The sequence below is a fragment of the Hemibagrus wyckioides genome, linkage group LG16 (genome assembly GCF_019097595.1).
Source record: "Hemibagrus wyckioides isolate EC202008001 linkage group LG16, SWU_Hwy_1.0, whole genome shotgun sequence".
NCBI lineage: Eukaryota > Metazoa > Chordata > Actinopteri > Siluriformes > Bagridae > Hemibagrus > Hemibagrus wyckioides.
Genome location: NC_080725.1, coordinates 14,872,760 through 14,891,718, shown reverse-complemented (window position 1 = coordinate 14,891,718; position 18,959 = coordinate 14,872,760). Strand labels below are relative to the sequence as shown.

Below are 18,959 nucleotides of genomic sequence, written 5' to 3'. Positions count from 1 at the left end.
GTTAACTGCAGCTAATAAATCTCCAAAAGTGTCAGGGAAATTTCATGGCTTTCTCACAGGACACAGGTCAACGTGAACAGATATCTAGCATCTGGCAACCAAACATGCAAAACTAGGATAATAAGCTGAAAAATACACAAAAATGTATGGAATTCACCCAAAACACTACATAATATGAATATATTAATAATGAAATCTGGCAATGAGCTGGGTTTGGACGATATACAAGCTGAGTTTGGACAATTTACTGCTTCGTAAAATTACTACACGGCATGAGGGGTACAAAAGGCAAACCTGGCAACCACAACACACAATAAACAACAAAGATTCCAAGAACAGTAAAAATGTCTCTCTAACGCCAGGACGGTCAATTAAATCCCATAGCACATTTCCTCACACAGATCTGTGGACCAGAGGACGGAAATCTGGCAACCAAACATGCTGCTTGAAGTGAATCATCTGTGAATAGGCTTTGTCTCTAAAATTTGGGATGTTGATGACGTCTCGTCATGCTTCGTGCACTTCTTCTCTTCATCCTACACACTACACAGTCAGTGTGTAGCAAAAGTTTGAAATGAAATCTTACATGACACAGAGCACGAACTTCTCCCACCAAACATCTAAAATCTGGCAACCAAACATGCAAATAAGTGGCATGGATGGTAAATCAGGGATATTAAAAACAGTTCAGAATAGCTGAACAATTTCTGGCCTTTTGAGTCAATTTTCCGAATGATTACACCTGCATACTCAGCTGGCTTTGGGTCTGGTTATTCCGTTGCTTTAATAGGTTTTCCACATTTTTCTAGTAATCCGCTGAGCTAGCAGAGAAACTCTTCAAAATATTAACTGATTAAACACCAAGAAATTCAATTTCCAGCAATTTAACTGAAAATGTATTATGAAATTTAAACCTAGAGTCACTTAATTAACTGAAACTATAACCTGTCTATAAATATGTCTCAAAAACGATCTGCCATTGGTTCAGATTCAGTCCTAAAACTAAATCTGTAACTCTACACTACAAGGACACAAACTTGCAATCTGGCAACCGCAACAAAGTCACATACACTGAGCAGTAAATGTAGATGTTTCTCTTAATCCTGCGACGTTAACAGCTTCTCGTGAATCTCAGGTCCTGGCTTGACATTCGACTTCATGTGAGCAGAAATCTGGCAACTTAATGCACACACTCCTGCGTCTAATCTGCATGAAACCCTGCTGATATGAGTCTGATTAACCCAGTGACCTCATGTCTCACGTTCAAACATCACATATGATCAGCAGATGAATCAGAAACCAGGCTACATGCAGTACACTGGGATATTTATTTATTTTTGTTCAGATCTCTCTCTCTCTCTCTCTCTCTCTCTCTCTCTCTCTCTCTCTCTAGCCTTTTCTCGCTCTTTCCGGAATGTTCAATAAAAAGTGGCTGAGATCCAGAACAACATCTGGAGCTGATTAAAGCCTAACCCCATCCCCCCTCGGTTTGCACCCCCCCCCATCACTGCATGGACTCACACACTTCTCCTCCTCCTCCTTCTCCTCCTCCACTCAGCTCCTTCCTTCACTTCTTCTACTCACTCTCTGCCTTTGAGGGAAAATGAAGCATCTGAGCAGGACCATGTACTCTTTAGGGTTTCTTTTGCTGCTGGTTTTTGGATGGTCTCACAGTCAGACAACTAACAATACCAGGTACGTGTGTGTGTGTTTGTGTGTGAGAGACTCAAACTCAGTTGATGGTTCTCATGATCACAGTTGTTTGTTTATTCTATTGATTCTATTGACATACTATTGATCATATGCATGACATCATAATTAATAAAGAAGAATAGAAATTACATGCAAATGTAAAATTATTAAAATAAAAATAAATATTAGATTTAAAAAGGACCAGTAATGACTCGCATTTATTACACACTTTTTTCAATTATTTTACGTGTATGTGTGTGTGTGTGTGTCCCACTGATGTGGCTGTAAATGTGGATGAAGCCTTCAGCGTGTGTGTGTGTTCCTCTCCTAAACTAAGCAATCCCATTGGCAGACAGGCTGGAAAAGTTCTTCGAGTTCTTCACCCTGCAGGATTTTTGGGAATCAGCTTACTGTACAGCCAAAAGTCCCAACCCCAGCAGAGAGAACTGTTTTTATCTCATCATTTATAAATATGTAAATGGTCCCAGTACAACATCATAAAAGCGCTATACTGCACCATACTTAGCTTAAATGCTTCAGCAGAAATCAGAGTCCAGACATTCTGAGGCAATAAGGAATTTATTAGTGTTGAAAAACTGAAGATTACAAAAGCATGTGAAAATGTATGAGCTCAACATCCTGCAGAACTGTACACCAAATTTACAAAACAGAGTCTGAGGATCTGCTCTGCTGTAATTTGTGTAATAAAGACAATTTTGTTGATCTGATAAAATCACAGATGCATTAATTTTATTATTAATTCTGTCTGTCTGCCTGTCTACTTATCTGTCTGTCTGTCTCCCTGCCTGCATCTTTCTCTCTGTCTGTCTGCCTGACCTCCTGCTTGTCCCCATGTCTGCTCTTCATCCTCATCTCTAACTGTGAGTAAAAAGTTGTGAAACTGTCAGGGCTCAAATACAAGATTCAGTCCTAGGACTTTATACATTTTATCTTTCATTGCAGTAACTTCAGTCTAAACCCCAGCATTTTACATCACTTCAGTTATGGCTTGGTTTTGGGCTTTGAACTTATTGAGTTCCAAGTAGCAGACACGGTCTGGGCAGGTAACACGGCCACAAATCCTACAAGTGCTGCTAATAAAATGAGGTGTGTGCAATAAGCATGGAGTTTATAATGAAGAGCATACATGCTTCAGGAGGACATGCCCACTTCTGAACTTTCCACAGAAGAGTGTGTTTTGTTCAACTGCCGAGTCACTGACCTGTATAATCAGTGTTTTTTTGGTCAGAGAAGCTTGTTTATATTAATGTTAAGCACTTCCTCTCTCTCACAGAGTGTGTTTTGTGCTTTCTCTCTCACTCTCAGGCCGGTGTTTAAATGCGGAGGAACTCTGGATGGAGACTCAGGCTTCATAGCCAGTGAGGACTTTCCTTCATACTACAAACCAAACAGCAAGTGCACTTGGTACATCACTGTGCGTGCAAATTCATGTTCTTTTTACTCACCTGTTCTTTCAGTGTATTTTTAATGAACAACATCTGAGTCACAAATGCAGATTATTTTTCCTCTCTGTTTCTCTGAGTTTTTTAGTGAAAATTTCCTTCCACATGGAAAGTCAAATCCCACCATTAATTCAGTGTTCAAGTAAATAATGCTGTGAGAACTTGGTGGGAGTGAAAGATTTAAACACTGAGTGTAGCTCATGATGAAGCAATGCAGAGGATCAGTGACCATGTGAATGAGTCAGAAACTCCAACGTTGGAAATTTCTAAAAAATTCTAAAAATAAAGACTAAAATTAGACAATAAGTAGCATGAACCACTAAAGAAAAGTTGAACACTGTGAGAAATTTGAAAGTGTCGTCTTTGCACAAAAAAAGGTTATTTAAGTAAAGGCGGCTAACACAAATTTATTTTACTGCCTGCTGATTAGCATAACTGTCATTATTACCAAACATGTCGGTCTCTCTCAGGTCCCAGAAGGCAATGTGGTCACGCTCTCCTTTAGGATTTTTGATCTGGAGGCCGACACTCTGTGCAGATACGATTTTGTGGACGTGTATAACGGTCACTCCAACACGGTGCAGAAGTTGGGTCGCTTCTGCGGGACATTTCGTCCAGGCACACTCATCTCTACCTCCAACACCATGATGCTGCACATGGAGTCAGACTCAGAAACCGGGGGGCGGGGTTTCCTCGCCCACTTTGCTGGGACAAAACCACATCTGAATGGTATTCATCACCTAAACTAAGAAATTAACTAGCACTTAGGATGTTCCAGAAGAAGAATCAAATTCATTTTTTAAGAGTTCACTTTTCACTTCAGTTCTTAGCATTTCTTTTTTCTGTTTCTTTTAAGTCTACATTTTCTACTACTTTTATCACAATTTCTCCAGATGCTGTTATTTACTTGTACCATTATTAATTTAAAAAAATATTTTCACTGCATCTTATAGTAAATCATTCTAGTCAAAAAAATTACTGGAGGTTGGATACCAACATCCTCCCAACTCAACTAGCATTACTAATATTAGCATTTTAAAACCACTTGGAGTTGAATTTATTATATACCCTTAAGCAATTATTTAATGTTTATAAGCTCCATCCTTGCTACATACGGACATGTGTCATATAACATTTGGGAACTTGATTATATGTTACTAAAGTTTTCAGATTAATAAAGTTATAATTTCACTTTCAGAGGAACAGACCTGTGGTGGAAAAATGATAAAACCACAAGGAACCATCCAAACACCCAACTGGCCTGAGAAAAATTACCCATCAGGCATTACCTGCTCATGGCTCATCACCGTGGAACCAGACAAGGTCAGGACTTCAGAACCAAGACATGCTGCACAGCTCCTGCACTCTACAGTCGAACTATTACACACTAAACTAAACTGTTTGAAAGTCTAATACATAGCTGTGTTCATTAGAGGTATTTTTTTAACAAGTTGCCCCAACAAGCTGTGCACTGATTGATGCCGGTGTTTTCAGGTGATAGAGGTGAAGTTTGATAAGTTTGATGTGGAGCGTGACACATACTGTCGCTTCGATTACGTGGCGTTTTATAATGGAGGAGAGATGGACACCTCAAGACGCATTGGAAAATACTGTGGGGATAAGGCACCCGAGTGAGTACAGATTTATTAACTACACTTCTAGAAAAAGAGTTCTTCAAGTTACAGGTTACTAAAACCCATAAAAAAATAAATAAAAATAATGACAGCAAAATCCTACATGAAATTCATGACTTTAATCAGCTGGAGCAGGCACAGCTCAGTGCTTCTCAGCATCATGACACATAGCATCAAGACTTCTATAAAGTGTGTGAGGGTCCATGGGTTTATATGGGCAGGAGACAGGAAATGGATATTACAAATGAAGAAGTAAAGCTTAGTGCAGTTTGCCCTCTGGTGGTGGTGTTGTGAACAGTCTGTTGTTGATGTGACTGTATCCAGCTGAGAAAGATCAAATTTGAACAAATGAATAAAGAAATCATTAAAGGGTGATTGGTGTACTAGTACTAATACTACTTTCTCCTCTCCCTCCATCTCTAGGCCCATAGTGACCAACTCTAACATTCTCCTGGTCCAGTTCGTGTCTGACCAGAGCGTCACCTCAGATGGCTTCATTGCCTCGTATTCCAGTGTTCCAAGAGGTCATTCAGCCCAGCCAGGATCCCGTGTGCACTCGTTACCCACAGTGCCACGGCTTGCCCCGACCCGCAAACCCGTCACCACAAAGACTACGAAGGCACCAACTACCACCGCCACACCACGCAGACGCCCACCACCCAATCCCAACCAACCGGCCAGGCCTCTGAATCCAGAATCAGGTCGGCCTGATCCAGTGCGCCCAGGTCAGAGAGGAGTAAATTGTATTGCATCATGAAATATGAGATCCAATCAGAGTTCAGTATCAAAATATTTGCACATTACAATGTTCAGTAAAACTTTCCATCTGAGGAAGCAATGTTTTCATTACAATAATGTAGAGTCCTCACTGCACCTAGTGGCTTTAATAAGTTTTCTGACATCGTCATGGTGCCAGTGTTTAACACTAAACATTTCTTCTTGATATGAAACAATATTTAATCATTTCAAGTGTTTATGATGTGATTCATCTTGTGGAAAATTTCAGGAACGAACCCTCTGTGCCCTAAAACATGTAAGAGAGATGGCAGCATAAAGAACAGTTTCTGCAGCAGTGAATTTGGTGAGTATGTTCATTATCACAGATCCTGATCAGTGTGTGTGTGTGTGTGTGTGTGTGTGTGTGTATAATAAATACTTGTCCTGTGTTGTCTCTGCAGTGATCACAGGGACCGTGACGGCGCTCATTCCGGCTCCTCAGGGCCGCCTGATAGCCACCGTCTCCATCGTCAAGGCTTATAAAGCTGGAGGACTGACCATTACTCAGGCTGGAGAGACCATGACTGTTAAACTGGTGCTCATGTGCAGGACATGTCCTGTACTACGCAGAGGTAAACAAAGTGAATCGAGCAGAAGTTACCTTTACAAGATATTTGAGGCAGAACTAACAAAGAGAAAATATAAAATGCTATACAGGAGGAACAAGTTATAAAAAAACAACACTTATCTATAGCAACAATAAATTTATGATAACTAAAGTAACCAAAAATACATAAACAATAAATATTGCAAAAATAACACAATGATAAACTAAAGAGGTTATAGACAATAATTACAGCAAAATTGCCAAAATGCAACAAACAATTAATACATGAAGCAAGAGTTAACAAACAATATATACAGAACAAACAATAAATGTGGCATAGTTATAGAAATGAGCATATGATACAATTGTTTTTTTGTTCTTTACAACAAAATATAAATTGCTTAAGACGATAAACATTCTAAAAGTAACCATGCTAACTGTGTTGCTGCAGAACCGAGAATGAACTATGAAAATAATTATGAAACTCTTCCTTTTCGGTTTTTCATCTCTCAACTTTTTTCCGTTTTTAGGTCAAAACTTCATTCTGATGGGTCAGGTGGATGAAGACGGCCGTGGCATTCTCCCTCCTGGCAGTTTCACAGCCTTGTACAAAGCGCAGCACCACAAAATCCTCACCAGCCTCAACAACCAGCCGTGCTGATCCCCAAGGCTGAAAACAACACCAACATGAACAACATGAATGAATCAGTGGAAATGATTCACTGTGTTGCCAGCCATTATTCCCTGTAGCACAGTATCACAGGTCTCTCAGCCTGTGTTTTAGCCCTTTAAGCCCTTCACATACATGTAAAAGGAAAAATAACTAATTTTTAAATTATATATATATATATATATATATATATATATATATATATATATATATATATATATATATATATATATACACATGTATATATATATATATATATATATATATATATGTAGATATAGATATATATATATATATCTGGTATTCTCTATTTTCTTAAATGTACCCATAGCTAATTAGAGCCCATTGCTCTAAAGTGTAAGTTAGTGAACATTTTGCACTTTTGAGTGATTAGGGGAAGTGGACAAGGGCAAATTAAATCAGTACTGTAACACAGGGAGGGTCTATACATCTTACTCTGAATTTGGAGCAGTGACTCGTAAAAACCCGAAATGATTTCACAGCAGCATGTAGAGGAACATTTCACCTTATTCACTTTATACACTTGAAGATGTCATACAGTATATCTGTAATTTATGATGTCATCAAATAAAGGTTTTATATCACACCACATCTCAGAGTTTTTTTCTTTGCTCTGCTTGAAGTTAATCGGAAAAACAAACTGCAGCTTGTCGTGTCACAGAGAAACTGAAAAGAAACATAAACTCCTCTGTTCTGAAGGTGTGGGAGAACTTACCTCTGACTGGGACAAAGCACTGACACTGGAGACTCCTTCCATTTTTCACACACAGAAAACTTCACCATAACAACACTTAAAAAATTTATTTATGTGGATCATCCACCTGTAAATGAGTTATTACTGCTTGAATCAACACCTTCTGACTTTGTGAGAATTTCTGCCTTTAGGTTTATTAAAAATGTTAAATTGTATTAAAAAACAGACAGGACATTAAAGTATGATAAACATATCAGAATCATGCAATGCCACTGAATGCAATGTTCAGTCCTTCAAAGCAAAATGCAAAAAAAAAAAAATCAAGAAATAAAACATGCAATTTTGGTTGATTTAAAACGTGCGTAATTGCTATACAAACGAATAAAAAAAGTAGATCACTGTATTTTTAAATCTTCATCACAGTTTCAGCCCACTGACCCTGCAGAATGTCCCGTATGTCCTCACACCCACACGCTGGCTTTGGCGTCTCTCTCAGCTGTCCCCTCCTGGCCGCAGCAGCCCCGCAGCCCTGGGTGCTGAGACACAGGAAGATTCTTATAGACAGCTCGGCTGTAAGGTATGAAGCAAAGGCCGAGCTGCAGGTGACGAGCCAGTCTACAGTACGCCGCTAGAGCCAACACCAGCAAAGGAACCAATAACAGGAAACCCACAACCAGCAGAGCCACACAGGACGCGTCGTTGAGCAGGTCTGAGCAATAAACCGAGGTACCGTGGGGCTGAACCTGAATAAAGAGATTGAAGATTTTATTAAAAGCTTTTTCTAAAATGTACAGTAGGCAAGTTAAAGTAAGCTTTTAAAAAATAACCTTTAAATAAATAAGAACATTAACTCTGAAACATTGAAATCTCAGTTTTAAAAAAATCATCATCTGGGACTCATTAGTCAGCTGAGCCAGATGATTTGACTTATTTTTAAATATTCAAAATTCCCATCACTATCATCTCACCTTAGAATGGCAGAGGAAGCCGAACACGACCATGGTGAGCGCAGGAGTGAGGATGATTCCGAACACCACGGCGGCGAGCGCTGCGTTCACGGCGGCGATGATGAGGTTCTGCGCTGTGACCAGAACCGAGCACGCCCAGCAGTCCAGCGAGGCTCTGAGCTCCAGCGGCTCGGCCGAACCGTTGGACGATGAGTACGGAGGAGGAACCACTGCTGTTGGGGTCACGGGGTCCACCACTGGCAATGACACGGAGTTCGTGTGATGCAGACGAGTCGATTCGGAGTCATCTGCGTCAGAGCCGAACTGCTGAGATGGCGTCCGCTCCAGCGTCCCGTTACGAGACAAACTCATCCTGAATCACATAAAAGAAAATGACAGAAAAACGCTGTCATTTATAAAAAATGTTCAAAATTTTCTGTTTGATTACGATTGGTGTCTCTCTACACTGTGCCCGTAAATTACGCAAAAGGTCTTTTCCTCTCTTTGTGACAAAGTAGTTGAATCCTGTGCAGATCAAATATATTGCGTAAATTAAAACTCTCATTAAAAATCACTCAGATCTCTCAGATACCCATTGGGGGGTGGGTGGGGCATCCTTTGTCTTTAAGTAACCGTTAAAACCATGACTTTTTTTCTTCTCAGAACCCCATGGCACGGAGTGTGGAAGGTAAACAGTGATAATTGAGTGACTGTGAACAGGAGGAAACAGGAACTGAGAGAAATACTAAAAACACAAAACAATGAGGCAGGAACCGAGCCCAGAGGAAAGCATGTGTGCGGAACCGACTGCGAATATCTCCACGAGCAGGACATCTCCTCAAACACACGGCTTCCTGCTCACGCTGGGACAAATAAACCCGGATAACCTACTGACCCTGACCGAGCGAGCTGAGCCTCCAGCAGGGTGCTAATGTAGCACTAATTAGTCCTATAAAAACTTTACATTGATATTGGTAATAAACATATGCTTTCATACGTTTTTTATACAAGTCTTAAGGGTTCTCTGGTTGTCCCTCTGTGTGGAAACCTACAACAGTGCGTTCCAAATAGAATCTTAATTTATTCAAAAATGCTTTTTCCCTAAAATTGTGTACATTAACTCTACATGTGCAGTCCAACTCCATGAAGGGTTACTTATCGGTTCTCCTAAATAGGTTCTCCTAGTACCAAAACAGATTACTTACATTTTTTAGGAGAAAATATTGAGTAATCATTTGGACAGTTTACATTCGGACACTTTCCTAATTAATACAAAAGTCTCAGAAAAGCGATTCTTCTCAGTGGATTTAGTGGATAATTACAAGTTCTTGGCTTTCAAAAAGTGGACTGTACTTAGAATCCATTCTAGAGGGAAACTCCAGACATGTTGTCTCCAGACACATTGGTTAAATAGCCTTTGGCACCTGTTTATCTTCTGGTCTACAGAACAGAGATCCGTCTTTCTAGGAAAAAGGCGTTTTTTTTTTACCTGCACCAGTTTTGGGCTTGAGCCCAGCTGTAAAATTCCTGCACAAACAGTATGATATCACAGCACCAGATTTAGTGCTGGTATGATCAATGCCACGATTTAAAATCTCAAGTTAAAGAGAGTTGAAGAGGGCCAAGTTCCACCGATTGCATTTTGGTTCTACAATTTAATGGAAATTAAAATCATAACCTAATAATAATGATAATGATAATAATGATAATGATAATAATAATAATAATAATAATAATAATAATAATAATAATAATAATAACAACAACAACAACAACAACAATAATAATAATAATAATAATAATAATAATAATAATAATGTGTTTAGTCAGAGCAGTGATGACAGGAATAATTGGCAGTAAAACCCAGTAAAGCTTTAACACATTTGAGATGATAGTGATGTATATCCACCTTCCCCTGTTCTTATACTTACTTTAGGATGAACTTGTATCCTCTTCAAAATCTGTCAGATTTCTTCCCAGGTGGTTGATTTTTAATCCTTCTTTTACTTCTGTCTTTGAAATGGTTGAGAAAGTCCTTAGTTTTTTGCTTTTGTATATCCTGATTTTTTAAAAACCTCAACTCTTTTTAGCGTATGTCATTAGCTGTTGGTGATCCAGCAATGTCACAGTGTCAGTGTCAAAAGCAGAGATCTCTGTTGGAAAAGTCTGCCTTCTCTCTCTCTCTCTCTCTCTCTCTCTCTCTCTCTCTCTCTCTCTCTCTGTCACTCTTTCCTTCCTCTGACCAGGGTATCCTCCTTTCCCTCTCTTGGGCTTGGGTTTGCTTCTGCTTGGGGTAGATAGGCTGTTTGGATACTGAGGTACAACTGATTCAGCAGCAGAGTGAAGAGGGGAGGTGGATGAGAACAAAAACATTGACATATTTACTGTACAGTTTTCAAACCAGAGAAGAAAAGCAAACCTTGGCTACAAATGATGCTGTCCAGATGATTTTCCTGATTTACTCAAACACTGTAAAGCATTCATTTCTGTTCAGTGTGACAATCTCAATGAAAAAATGAAAAAATTCAAGCTAAGTCTGCCAATTACTTGAGAGAAACACTGCCATTACAGCTGCCACATTCCTCCCTGCACAATTTAGTGTTAGGGAGGAGAGCAGAAGATAAACTATCTCTGTCCAGTGTGGGAGGAGAGAGCAAGAAAAAATGAACCCAAATGGTCAAATCCATCAACCAGTATATAGGAAATAAATCTTAAAACATTCCCAGAAAAACATGCTTTACAGCATGTGCGAAGAGAAGAACATGTAAAGAAGATCTAGTGTAAAATGTAATTCTAATAAGGCATCATTCACCAATACTCACCACCAAACACCAATACTTACTATCTAACACCAATATCCATCATCTATCACCAATACGCACAAACACCAATACTCACAATCTAACACCAATATCCATCATCTATCACCAATACACACAAACACCAATACTCACAATCTAACACCAATACCCATCATCTAACACCAATACTCACAAACACCAATACTCACCATCTAACACCAATACTCACAAACACCAATACTCACCACCAAACACCAATACTTACCATCTAACCCCAGTATTCACAATCTAACACCAATACCCACCATCTAACACCAATACTCAGAAACACCAATACTCACCATCTAACCCCAATACTCACCACCAAACACCAGTACTCACAATGTAACACCAATACTCACCACCAAACACCAGTACTCACAAACACCAATACTCACCATCTAACACCAATACTCACCATCAAACACCAATACTCACCATCAAATACCAATACTCACCATCTAACACCAATACTCACCATCAAACACCAATACTCACCACCAAACACCAATACTCACAATCTAACACCAATAACCACAATCTAACACAAATACTCATCACAAAACACCATTACCCACAATCTAACACCAATACCCACAATCCAACACCAATAGCCATCATCTAACACCAATACACTCAATCAAGCACCAATACCCAACATCTAACACCAATACCCACCACTGAATACAGATATTCACTACCAAACCCCAATACTAACCATCAAACACCAATACCCACCATCAAACACTAATAATAATAATATTCGCCATCGAATATCAAAACCCACCACCGAACCCTACCACTCACCACCAAACACCAATACTCACCATCTAACCCCAGTATTTACCATCTAACACTTATATTTGCCATCAAACACCAACATAAACCATCAACGACCTCCTTCAGACATTAACACTTGTGTTTGTATGTCTAGTTTATTTATTGCACCTTAAGTATAGTTTAGTTTTTATTGCACCTTAAGTATAGTTTAGTTTTATCTCTATGTTTAGCTCTGTGTTTGTCTGCGTCACTGTACTTTGTCTGTTATGTGTAGCACCTCTGGTCTAGGAGGAACGTTGTTTCACTTCACTGTGTACTGCATCAGCTATATATGGTTGAAGTGACAATAAAGCTTCTTTGACTTTGACATTCTCATGTTCCTGTAAAAAAACTAAAAGCCAAGCAAATGGCAGAATGAACATTGAGAACATTCTCACAGGTCATTCATGTAGCTTTTGGAGTGTGAAGGTCAAGCTTCTGTTTAGCATGACGTTCCTCTCAGCTCACTTTTTCACTGTTGGAATGTAGAGTGCTTCATTTCTGCTTAACATCACTGAGAAAATGTCTGACATGAAGGTGGCAGGAGCCTTAACATAGCGAGCAGCTCATAAATGTTTCAGCTTCATCGTACTGCGTCATGTTACTGGATCGTCTCGGCAAAATTATTCTCCTATTAAAAACGGTTACCAACATCGAGTAGCTTGGAGCACTGACTGACTGATAGCCTAGAGCTAGCTTGGAACACTAGCGGTAACCAACACTAGCCTGATATTTATTTTCATGTGAACGCGTGTTGAAGCGTCACGTCAGTCTGATCATTTTTCTTTCACCGGAAACAAAGTGACTTTATAACGTTGGAATTTAGCTCAGACTTCCTCAGTGTGTGTCACAGCATTCACAACTGATCCAACTGCAGATCATTTCCTGTCTAAAAACGCAGGTGTGTAATCTTCAACCCTGAATGTCAAAACATCTGTTGTAACACACTATATGTCCAAAAGTATATTCACCCACGAGGGTCACACCCACACAAGCTCATTCCAGATTGATTACCTTTACTGTTATACTGAGCTCCACTCTTCTCTCCTGGAAGGTTATCCACTAGATGTTGGATTGTCGCTGTGGGGATTAGTGATCTCTGATTAGTGAAGTCCATCTCAAAGGTGGTGTTCAGTGGGGTTGAGTCAGAGTCAGGGCTCTGTGAAAGACACTCGAGTCCTTCCACTTTCTCTAACCTTTATCATGTCTTCATGGATCTGCTTTGTGCACAGGGACCTTGTCATGCTGGAACAGGGTTCGAGTCTCTTAGTTCCAGTAAAGAGAAACTTCACACATAGAGACATTCTGTACAACTGTGTGCTTCAGAGTTTGCAAAACAGTTTGGAGAAGAAGTAAATATGAGTGTCATGGCCAGGGTGCACATACTTTTGGCCAAATTGTGTATTTCACAAAGCTCAACATTAATCTGGTACGAAACACCAGCTGCTTTTTGAGTTCCTCTCTATCTGCATTCCAACCTTCACTTGCTTAATCGCAAAGGGGCTTCAAACTATCCAGATATGAGACCTATGAGTAGATATGGAGATATATGGAGAGATACATGAGGAGTTGTATGGGATTGGATTAAGATAAAAAAAAAAAAAAATTAATATTTGGTGGGAATCATGCATCAGCAGTGACTGGAGCAGCCTGAGGAAAATAACAGTATTTAAGGGGATATCCTGAGAGTCACGCAGAACTGATTTCCTGTCCTTGGATCCAGGATATCCGCCTGCAGAGGGCGCCGAGATGTCACCTTTATTTTAACACACATCAATGAGGAAAAGGAAATCTCTGCAATAAACCCTCAAAATAGCTTGTTGAATTTATGAAAATGTTTTTATTTCTTTTTTTTTTCAGTCATAGGTATAATCATCATTATTATTATATCAATTATGACACACAAAATCACACAGCTGTTTAAGACAGGTCTGACTTCGTTTTTTTTTTTTCTTATTTTTTCTCTGTTTCTTTCTTTATTCCTTTTTTTTATTTTACAGTAAAATCCTAAATCATAAAGAGTAAAAAAAAAAAAAACAACACTCAAGAGACGAGTGGACAGAAAGCAACCAACCACAGTCTCCTGGAAAACTGCAAGAGAAACATCATCATCATTAAAAAGTTTGTTAAGAAGAGCAATTATGAGAGTCGTCATCCACATCTCATTATGTCGTTTCATGGAATGGGAAAAGAAAAGGTAAAAACAAACTCTTCAATCTGATACAGTACAAAGACATTCAGGTTGTACAGACTTTGTTCTAAGCACCAAGCTGTGAGATTAATATCATTAATATTCATATGTAATTCTCTAGATCATATACACGCCGAGGGATGGCCGAGCCAAGGGGGGGATCAAGCACCATCACGAATTAAACGTCCTCCGTCTCAGCATCAGCACCACCTCAGAAATCAGCACGATTAACCCTTTCAGACCCACGTCGCCATCACGACTTAGTCAAACCCATAAACTCCGTTTTTTTTTCTTCCAATTGATGTTGTGCCTATAAAATGGATCTGAAAGGGTTAATTTTACAAAATTCATTTACAAAATCTGGACTTCCCTCATTTAGAGGAGCACCATGTACGCTTTAATAAATACACCCAAAGAAGTTGAATAAATAAAATCACACACACACACAAAAAAGAACGCAAATCAAATTATTCAAAAATAAATTGCATAACAAACAAGAAAAAAAAACCCCAGAAAAAAAACAATCATCAATATTATTTAAAAAAATCAATAATACTAAATAGATCACTAAACACTCACAAGGTTTTCTGGACAAATGCAAATAAGATTTGAACCCGTATTGTTGTTGTTTTTTTTAACATTTGTGAAAATTGTTAATGCTCTGAGAAAAATGCAATATTGTTGTAAAAATGATTCATATTGCATTAATGCTTTCTTGTTTTTTTGTAATTTTTTTTTCCATTTTTTAATTCTGTCACAAGGCCAAAATGGTGTTAAAGTTTTTTTTTTATTTCTTTTTGAAAACCTTTAAAATAAAAAAATAAAAAAGTAAAAATAATAGCACCCAGATCAGTATGCAAACAGCATTTAGAAAGTTTAGCGTTGTAGTAAATGTATTCACGACAATATCATTGTATCATCACCCCCTCATAATGCCTGTGTGTATGTGTGTGCGTGTGTGTTTGTGTGTGTAGCTCCTTCCCCTGCTGTTATATTGTGTCGTATAAAAGCACCAGAGACGCCGAATAAATAAACTGAGACATTTGCATAAATGTAAACTACAATAGTACCTGAATGAGTTCACACGTTTCGGCGATTGTGAACGATCACAGCAGTTTGTTTGCTCTGTGTGCGTGTGTGCGCGTGTGTGTGTGTGTGTGTGACAGAGTGTGAATGAGCTTCATTAAAAAAGAAAAACCCCACAGTTCGCATGACGCACCCAGGTCCAGTGTACCGGTGTGTATGTATGTGGCACGTCTCTGGCCGGTCTGACCTCAGAGCGCTTATAATGCATCATAACAGCGTTGTGACTCCAGTAGCTGGTGAAGGGGGAAGACGAGCGAGTCGGTGAAGCACCTGCTGATGTGGTTCTGTAAACAGTGTCGAGTAAACAGCTTGTGGATTGGAGAGTCCGCAGTAGTGGTTTTGATTAAAAAAAAAAAAATAATAATGACAATAAAATTAATGATAAAAAATAAAGAGAACTTAACGTTGGCACTGCTGCTGGCGAGCGAGCAGGAGATTTGGTCATGGCTGTGTGACATCAAACACCTTGGGTTCATTTTGAACACGGCGCAGGAGCCTGAGAGATAGAAGGAGAAATCAATATAATCAGCATTATGCAGGATTTTGTGCTGCCTTTTAACTGGAATATTTGGCATTTTAGAATATTTGTACATTAAACATGCACATCAGTGCCCCGTAACGGTGCAGCACTGTAAGTACACTAAACGTTTAGACGAACACTAATTGAAGAAAAACTGGACATTGTGTTATCCTGACTCACTGTATTAACTTTTCTAAACAGGATTTTACAGGCATCAGGAAATGTTTTATAGCTTTTAATATTTGCATCTACCAAATGCTGTGCATGTAGTTTACTTTTTTGGGGGTGATCTACAAGGCTTTAGAGAGTATTTATCAATGCATTGCATTTAGACAAGGGGCAATAACCTTTGACAATAAAGGAACATCTGTAAAATCTGTAAATTCATTCTGTAATGTAAAAAATGTGTGTGTGTTTGTGTGCGCGTGTGATGTGTGTTTGCGCATGCGTGTGCATGTTTGATGTATGTGTGCGTGTGTGTATATATTTGTGTGTGCGTGTGCACATGTGTGATGTATGTATGTTTGTGTGTGAATGTGTGTGTGATGTATGTGTGTTTGTGTGTGTGTGTCTGACCAGGCTGAAGTTGTCGTAAGTGTTCATCAGCTCCTCCACTCTGTACTGTTCCAGCACCACAACCCCACTGAGGCTGGAGCTCCTCCGACGAGCGCAGTCCTCACAGTGCACCACATAGGTCTTCCTATTGCTGCTCTCACTGGTGACGAAGAGCAGATTAAACACCTCCACCTGTGCTCACACACACATGCACACACACACAGGTCACACATCCAGATTCATCCCATTTCTCAGTTAATTATATTTATAGCCATAAAAATAATAACGTGTCTCCTTGTCGTAGAAGTTCACCCTGCAGTTTATAAAGTGTGTCACTCACGTCACACTCGTTGCAGTAGTAGGCCGGCTCGTCCTTCACTCGGCTCTGGTAACAGATCTTCTTCCCTTCTGCTATGAGCTGCTCTCTCAAGATCTGGATGTGTTTCATGGACTGCAGGAGACAATGTCTACACCAGACACAGACCACAAGAGCTTCAGAACATCTTAGTCACATTAAAAGGTCCCAGAGTTCATTCAAAATCTCACATTCTCTCTGAAAGTCTCCTACTTTTAGTCAGAACCTTTACCATATACAGTATCATCTTTCATTAATAATCTCATACTGAGCTTCTCAGTCTTCAATCTTCTCCTGCTGAGATCAGAGGGTCTCATATATAGCCTACAGCATCAGACTCGTTATTAATGTTATTATCTCGTATTATCTCACTCCATCCTCTTCTGGTCACCTGATCATTTTGTAAGTGCTTGGGTCAGTGATCTTGATTGTACGGGCGACGTTCCAGGAGACATGAATCATGGGAACGATCGATTTGACCTTTTTGACCTCATTCCACTCAAAGCGCTCCAGAGCCAGCTGATACTGATAGGCTATAAAACACACACATGCGCACACACACACACACACACACAAAGAGTAATTGTTTCTTGTATTAGAGTAGTATCTCATATTTAGCACATGGTTTATTTAGTTTACTGTCTCATATCTCAGACTGTCTCATATCTCCTTTCCAAATATTGCAGAATTTTTCAGAAACATTATAAAGGTCTGATGTTTGGTTCAGGACTTTAGTGTGTGGTATGCAGGGTGTGTTTTGGACAGATGGTGGGAATGTGCTTGCATTTATTAGGATCTAATGGAGTGAACCTGAAGAGATTATAAAAGTCAAAGGTTACTAGTGGAAATCGTGAGACTTTTTCAGCACTCACAGTTCAGCGGCCCCACGTTCCAGGCGATGTTGTTGCACCAGCCGACAGCCTGAACCCAGTGCACGGTTCCGGCATTAATCCACACTAAATCTCCGGGGCGCTGGATGAAACGGTAGACAGGGATGTTCGAGCGATACAGATCCTCTAGAACCGGCCACCACGAACCCGTCAAGTAGTCCACTCCGTTCCTGATGGACAGGACAGGGACAGGCGAGGGGACATGGAGATGTGCTCGTTTAGAAAGAAGCACACTAGATTAAACAAGGTGAAAGGAGGAGTGTGAGGACATGAGTGTGACTCACTTCTCACAGAAGTGGCTGATGGCCTCCCAGTAGTGTTCATGTACAGCAAACCACTCACAGTCTCCAGGCCCGATGTTAATGTTCACCGAGCAGAAGTTGTTGTTCTCCTGATGTCCTAAGAACAGAAACACAAAGAATCTAAACAACACTGCTGTTTTTAAATGAATGAGTCTGGCTGTGTGTCGTCTGCAAACTGTGTATATTTTCTATATGTTTTTTGTGTATATGCCATCTTTTTCTCTTTTTTTTTAAATCTTTTATGTTTTTTGTTTTAAATGTTACAATGTAAAGGAGTTATTATGACTAGATTTTAGATTTTAGTAATTATTTTTTTAAAATTATTATTCATTATTTTTGTTTTATTTATAGTATTTTGGTACTAATGATACTATTTTTCCTCTCTTTTAAAAAAAAAGTTTTTATTCATTATTTTTATTACCCTGATATTTTATTCTTAATTGTTCATTTTTTTGTATATTTTTTGCTTCGTTGTTAAATTATTGATGTGCATTTGTGTCTGAGTTATTCCTTTTTTGGGGTTTTATTTCCATGTCATCAAATATTTATTTATCATTTTATAATAATTTCCCCCTTTTAAGCAGTATGATTTATTTGATTATGTTAATTTTAGGAGTTTCCATTATTTAAAAATAAACAAATTATTATCATTATTATTATGTTTATTATGATTTTTTTAAAAGTATTGTAGTGTGTGTGTGTACCTGGTGTGCGGCTGCCCGGGACCTTCATGTACAGCTGGACGGTGTTCATCCCAAGGATAGTGTGTCCCACATGGCTCAGCATGTTCTCCGTGGAGGAGACACGCATGAACACGGGCAACTTTAACAACTCCTGCAGCTGCAACTTCCACCTACACACGCACACACACACACACACACACACACACACACACACACACACACAAATAATCAACACACACACTGTGGTTGATCTCACCTGTGTCTGTGTGCATG

General features: G+C 39.2%; 3 protein-coding genes across 6 annotated transcripts in view; 1 reads left to right on the top strand and 2 right to left on the bottom strand.

Moving 5' to 3' along the window:
- The first annotated feature begins 1,537 nt into the window (after nucleotides 1–1,537).
- pcolcea (procollagen C-endopeptidase enhancer a) lies at nucleotides 1,538–7,390 on the top strand. Its single transcript, XM_058412225.1, has 9 exons — nucleotides 1,538–1,695; nucleotides 3,019–3,127; nucleotides 3,626–3,884; nucleotides 4,354–4,478; nucleotides 4,650–4,786; nucleotides 5,213–5,514; nucleotides 5,796–5,870; nucleotides 5,968–6,138; nucleotides 6,644–7,390. Exons 1-9 carry the CDS (start codon nucleotides 1,604–1,606, stop codon nucleotides 6,772–6,774), a joined length of 1,401 nt encoding a protein of 466 aa, XP_058268208.1. The 5' UTR covers nucleotides 1,538–1,603; the 3' UTR covers nucleotides 6,775–7,390.
- Nucleotides 7,391–7,590: 200 nt separating this feature from the next.
- tmem88a (transmembrane protein 88 a) lies at nucleotides 7,591–10,649 on the bottom strand. The gene is made up of 3 exons (XM_058412226.1): nucleotides 10,377–10,649; nucleotides 8,467–8,818; nucleotides 7,591–8,241 (listed from the first exon to the last, which is right to left on the bottom strand). Exons 2-3 carry the CDS (start codon nucleotides 8,815–8,817, stop codon nucleotides 7,960–7,962), a joined length of 633 nt encoding a protein of 210 aa, XP_058268209.1. The 5' UTR covers nucleotide 8,818; nucleotides 10,377–10,649; the 3' UTR covers nucleotides 7,591–7,959.
- A 3,312-nt stretch (nucleotides 10,650–13,961) lies between these two features.
- kdm6bb (lysine (K)-specific demethylase 6B, b) overlaps nucleotides 13,962–18,959 on the bottom strand; it is a 20,001-nt gene continuing 15,003 nt past the window's right edge. For all 4 annotated transcript variants that reach the window (XM_058411885.1, XM_058411883.1, XM_058411886.1 and 1 more), the window contains exons 15-21: nucleotides 18,708–18,856; nucleotides 17,986–18,100; nucleotides 17,684–17,871; nucleotides 17,203–17,344; nucleotides 16,797–16,923; nucleotides 16,478–16,648; nucleotides 13,962–15,877 (exon numbers count right to left, since the gene is read on the bottom strand). In XM_058411885.1, coding sequence (XP_058267868.1) covers nucleotides 15,854–15,877; nucleotides 16,478–16,648; nucleotides 16,797–16,923; nucleotides 17,203–17,344; nucleotides 17,684–17,871; nucleotides 17,986–18,100; nucleotides 18,708–18,856 — 916 coding nt within the window. In that variant the 3' untranslated portion in view covers nucleotides 13,962–15,853. The remainder of the gene's footprint in view (nucleotides 15,878–16,477; nucleotides 16,649–16,796; nucleotides 16,924–17,202; nucleotides 17,345–17,683; nucleotides 17,872–17,985; nucleotides 18,101–18,707; nucleotides 18,857–18,959) is intronic.

What these genes read in the sequence shown, in the direction of transcription:
- pcolcea (XM_058412225.1), top strand. Translation starts at nt 1,604, where the DNA reads ATGAAGCATCTGAGCAGGACCATGTACTCTTTAGGGTTTCTTTTGCTG. An exon ending in TCACCGTGGAACCAGACAAG is followed by an intron (nt 4,479 to 4,649) that starts GTCAGGACTTCA and finishes CGGTGTTTTCAG; the next exon opens with GTGATAGAGGTGAAGTTTGA. An exon ending in TGTGGGGATAAGGCACCCGA is followed by an intron (nt 4,787 to 5,212) that starts GTGAGTACAGAT and finishes CTCCATCTCTAG; the next exon opens with GCCCATAGTGACCAACTCTA.
- tmem88a (XM_058412226.1), bottom strand. Translation starts at nt 8,817, where the DNA reads ATGAGTTTGTCTCGTAACGGGACGCTGGAGCGGACGCCATCTCAGCAG. An exon ending in GCTTCCTCTGCCATTCTAAG is followed by an intron (nt 8,242 to 8,466) that starts GTGAGATGATAG and finishes CTCTTTATTCAG; the next exon opens with GTTCAGCCCCACGGTACCTC.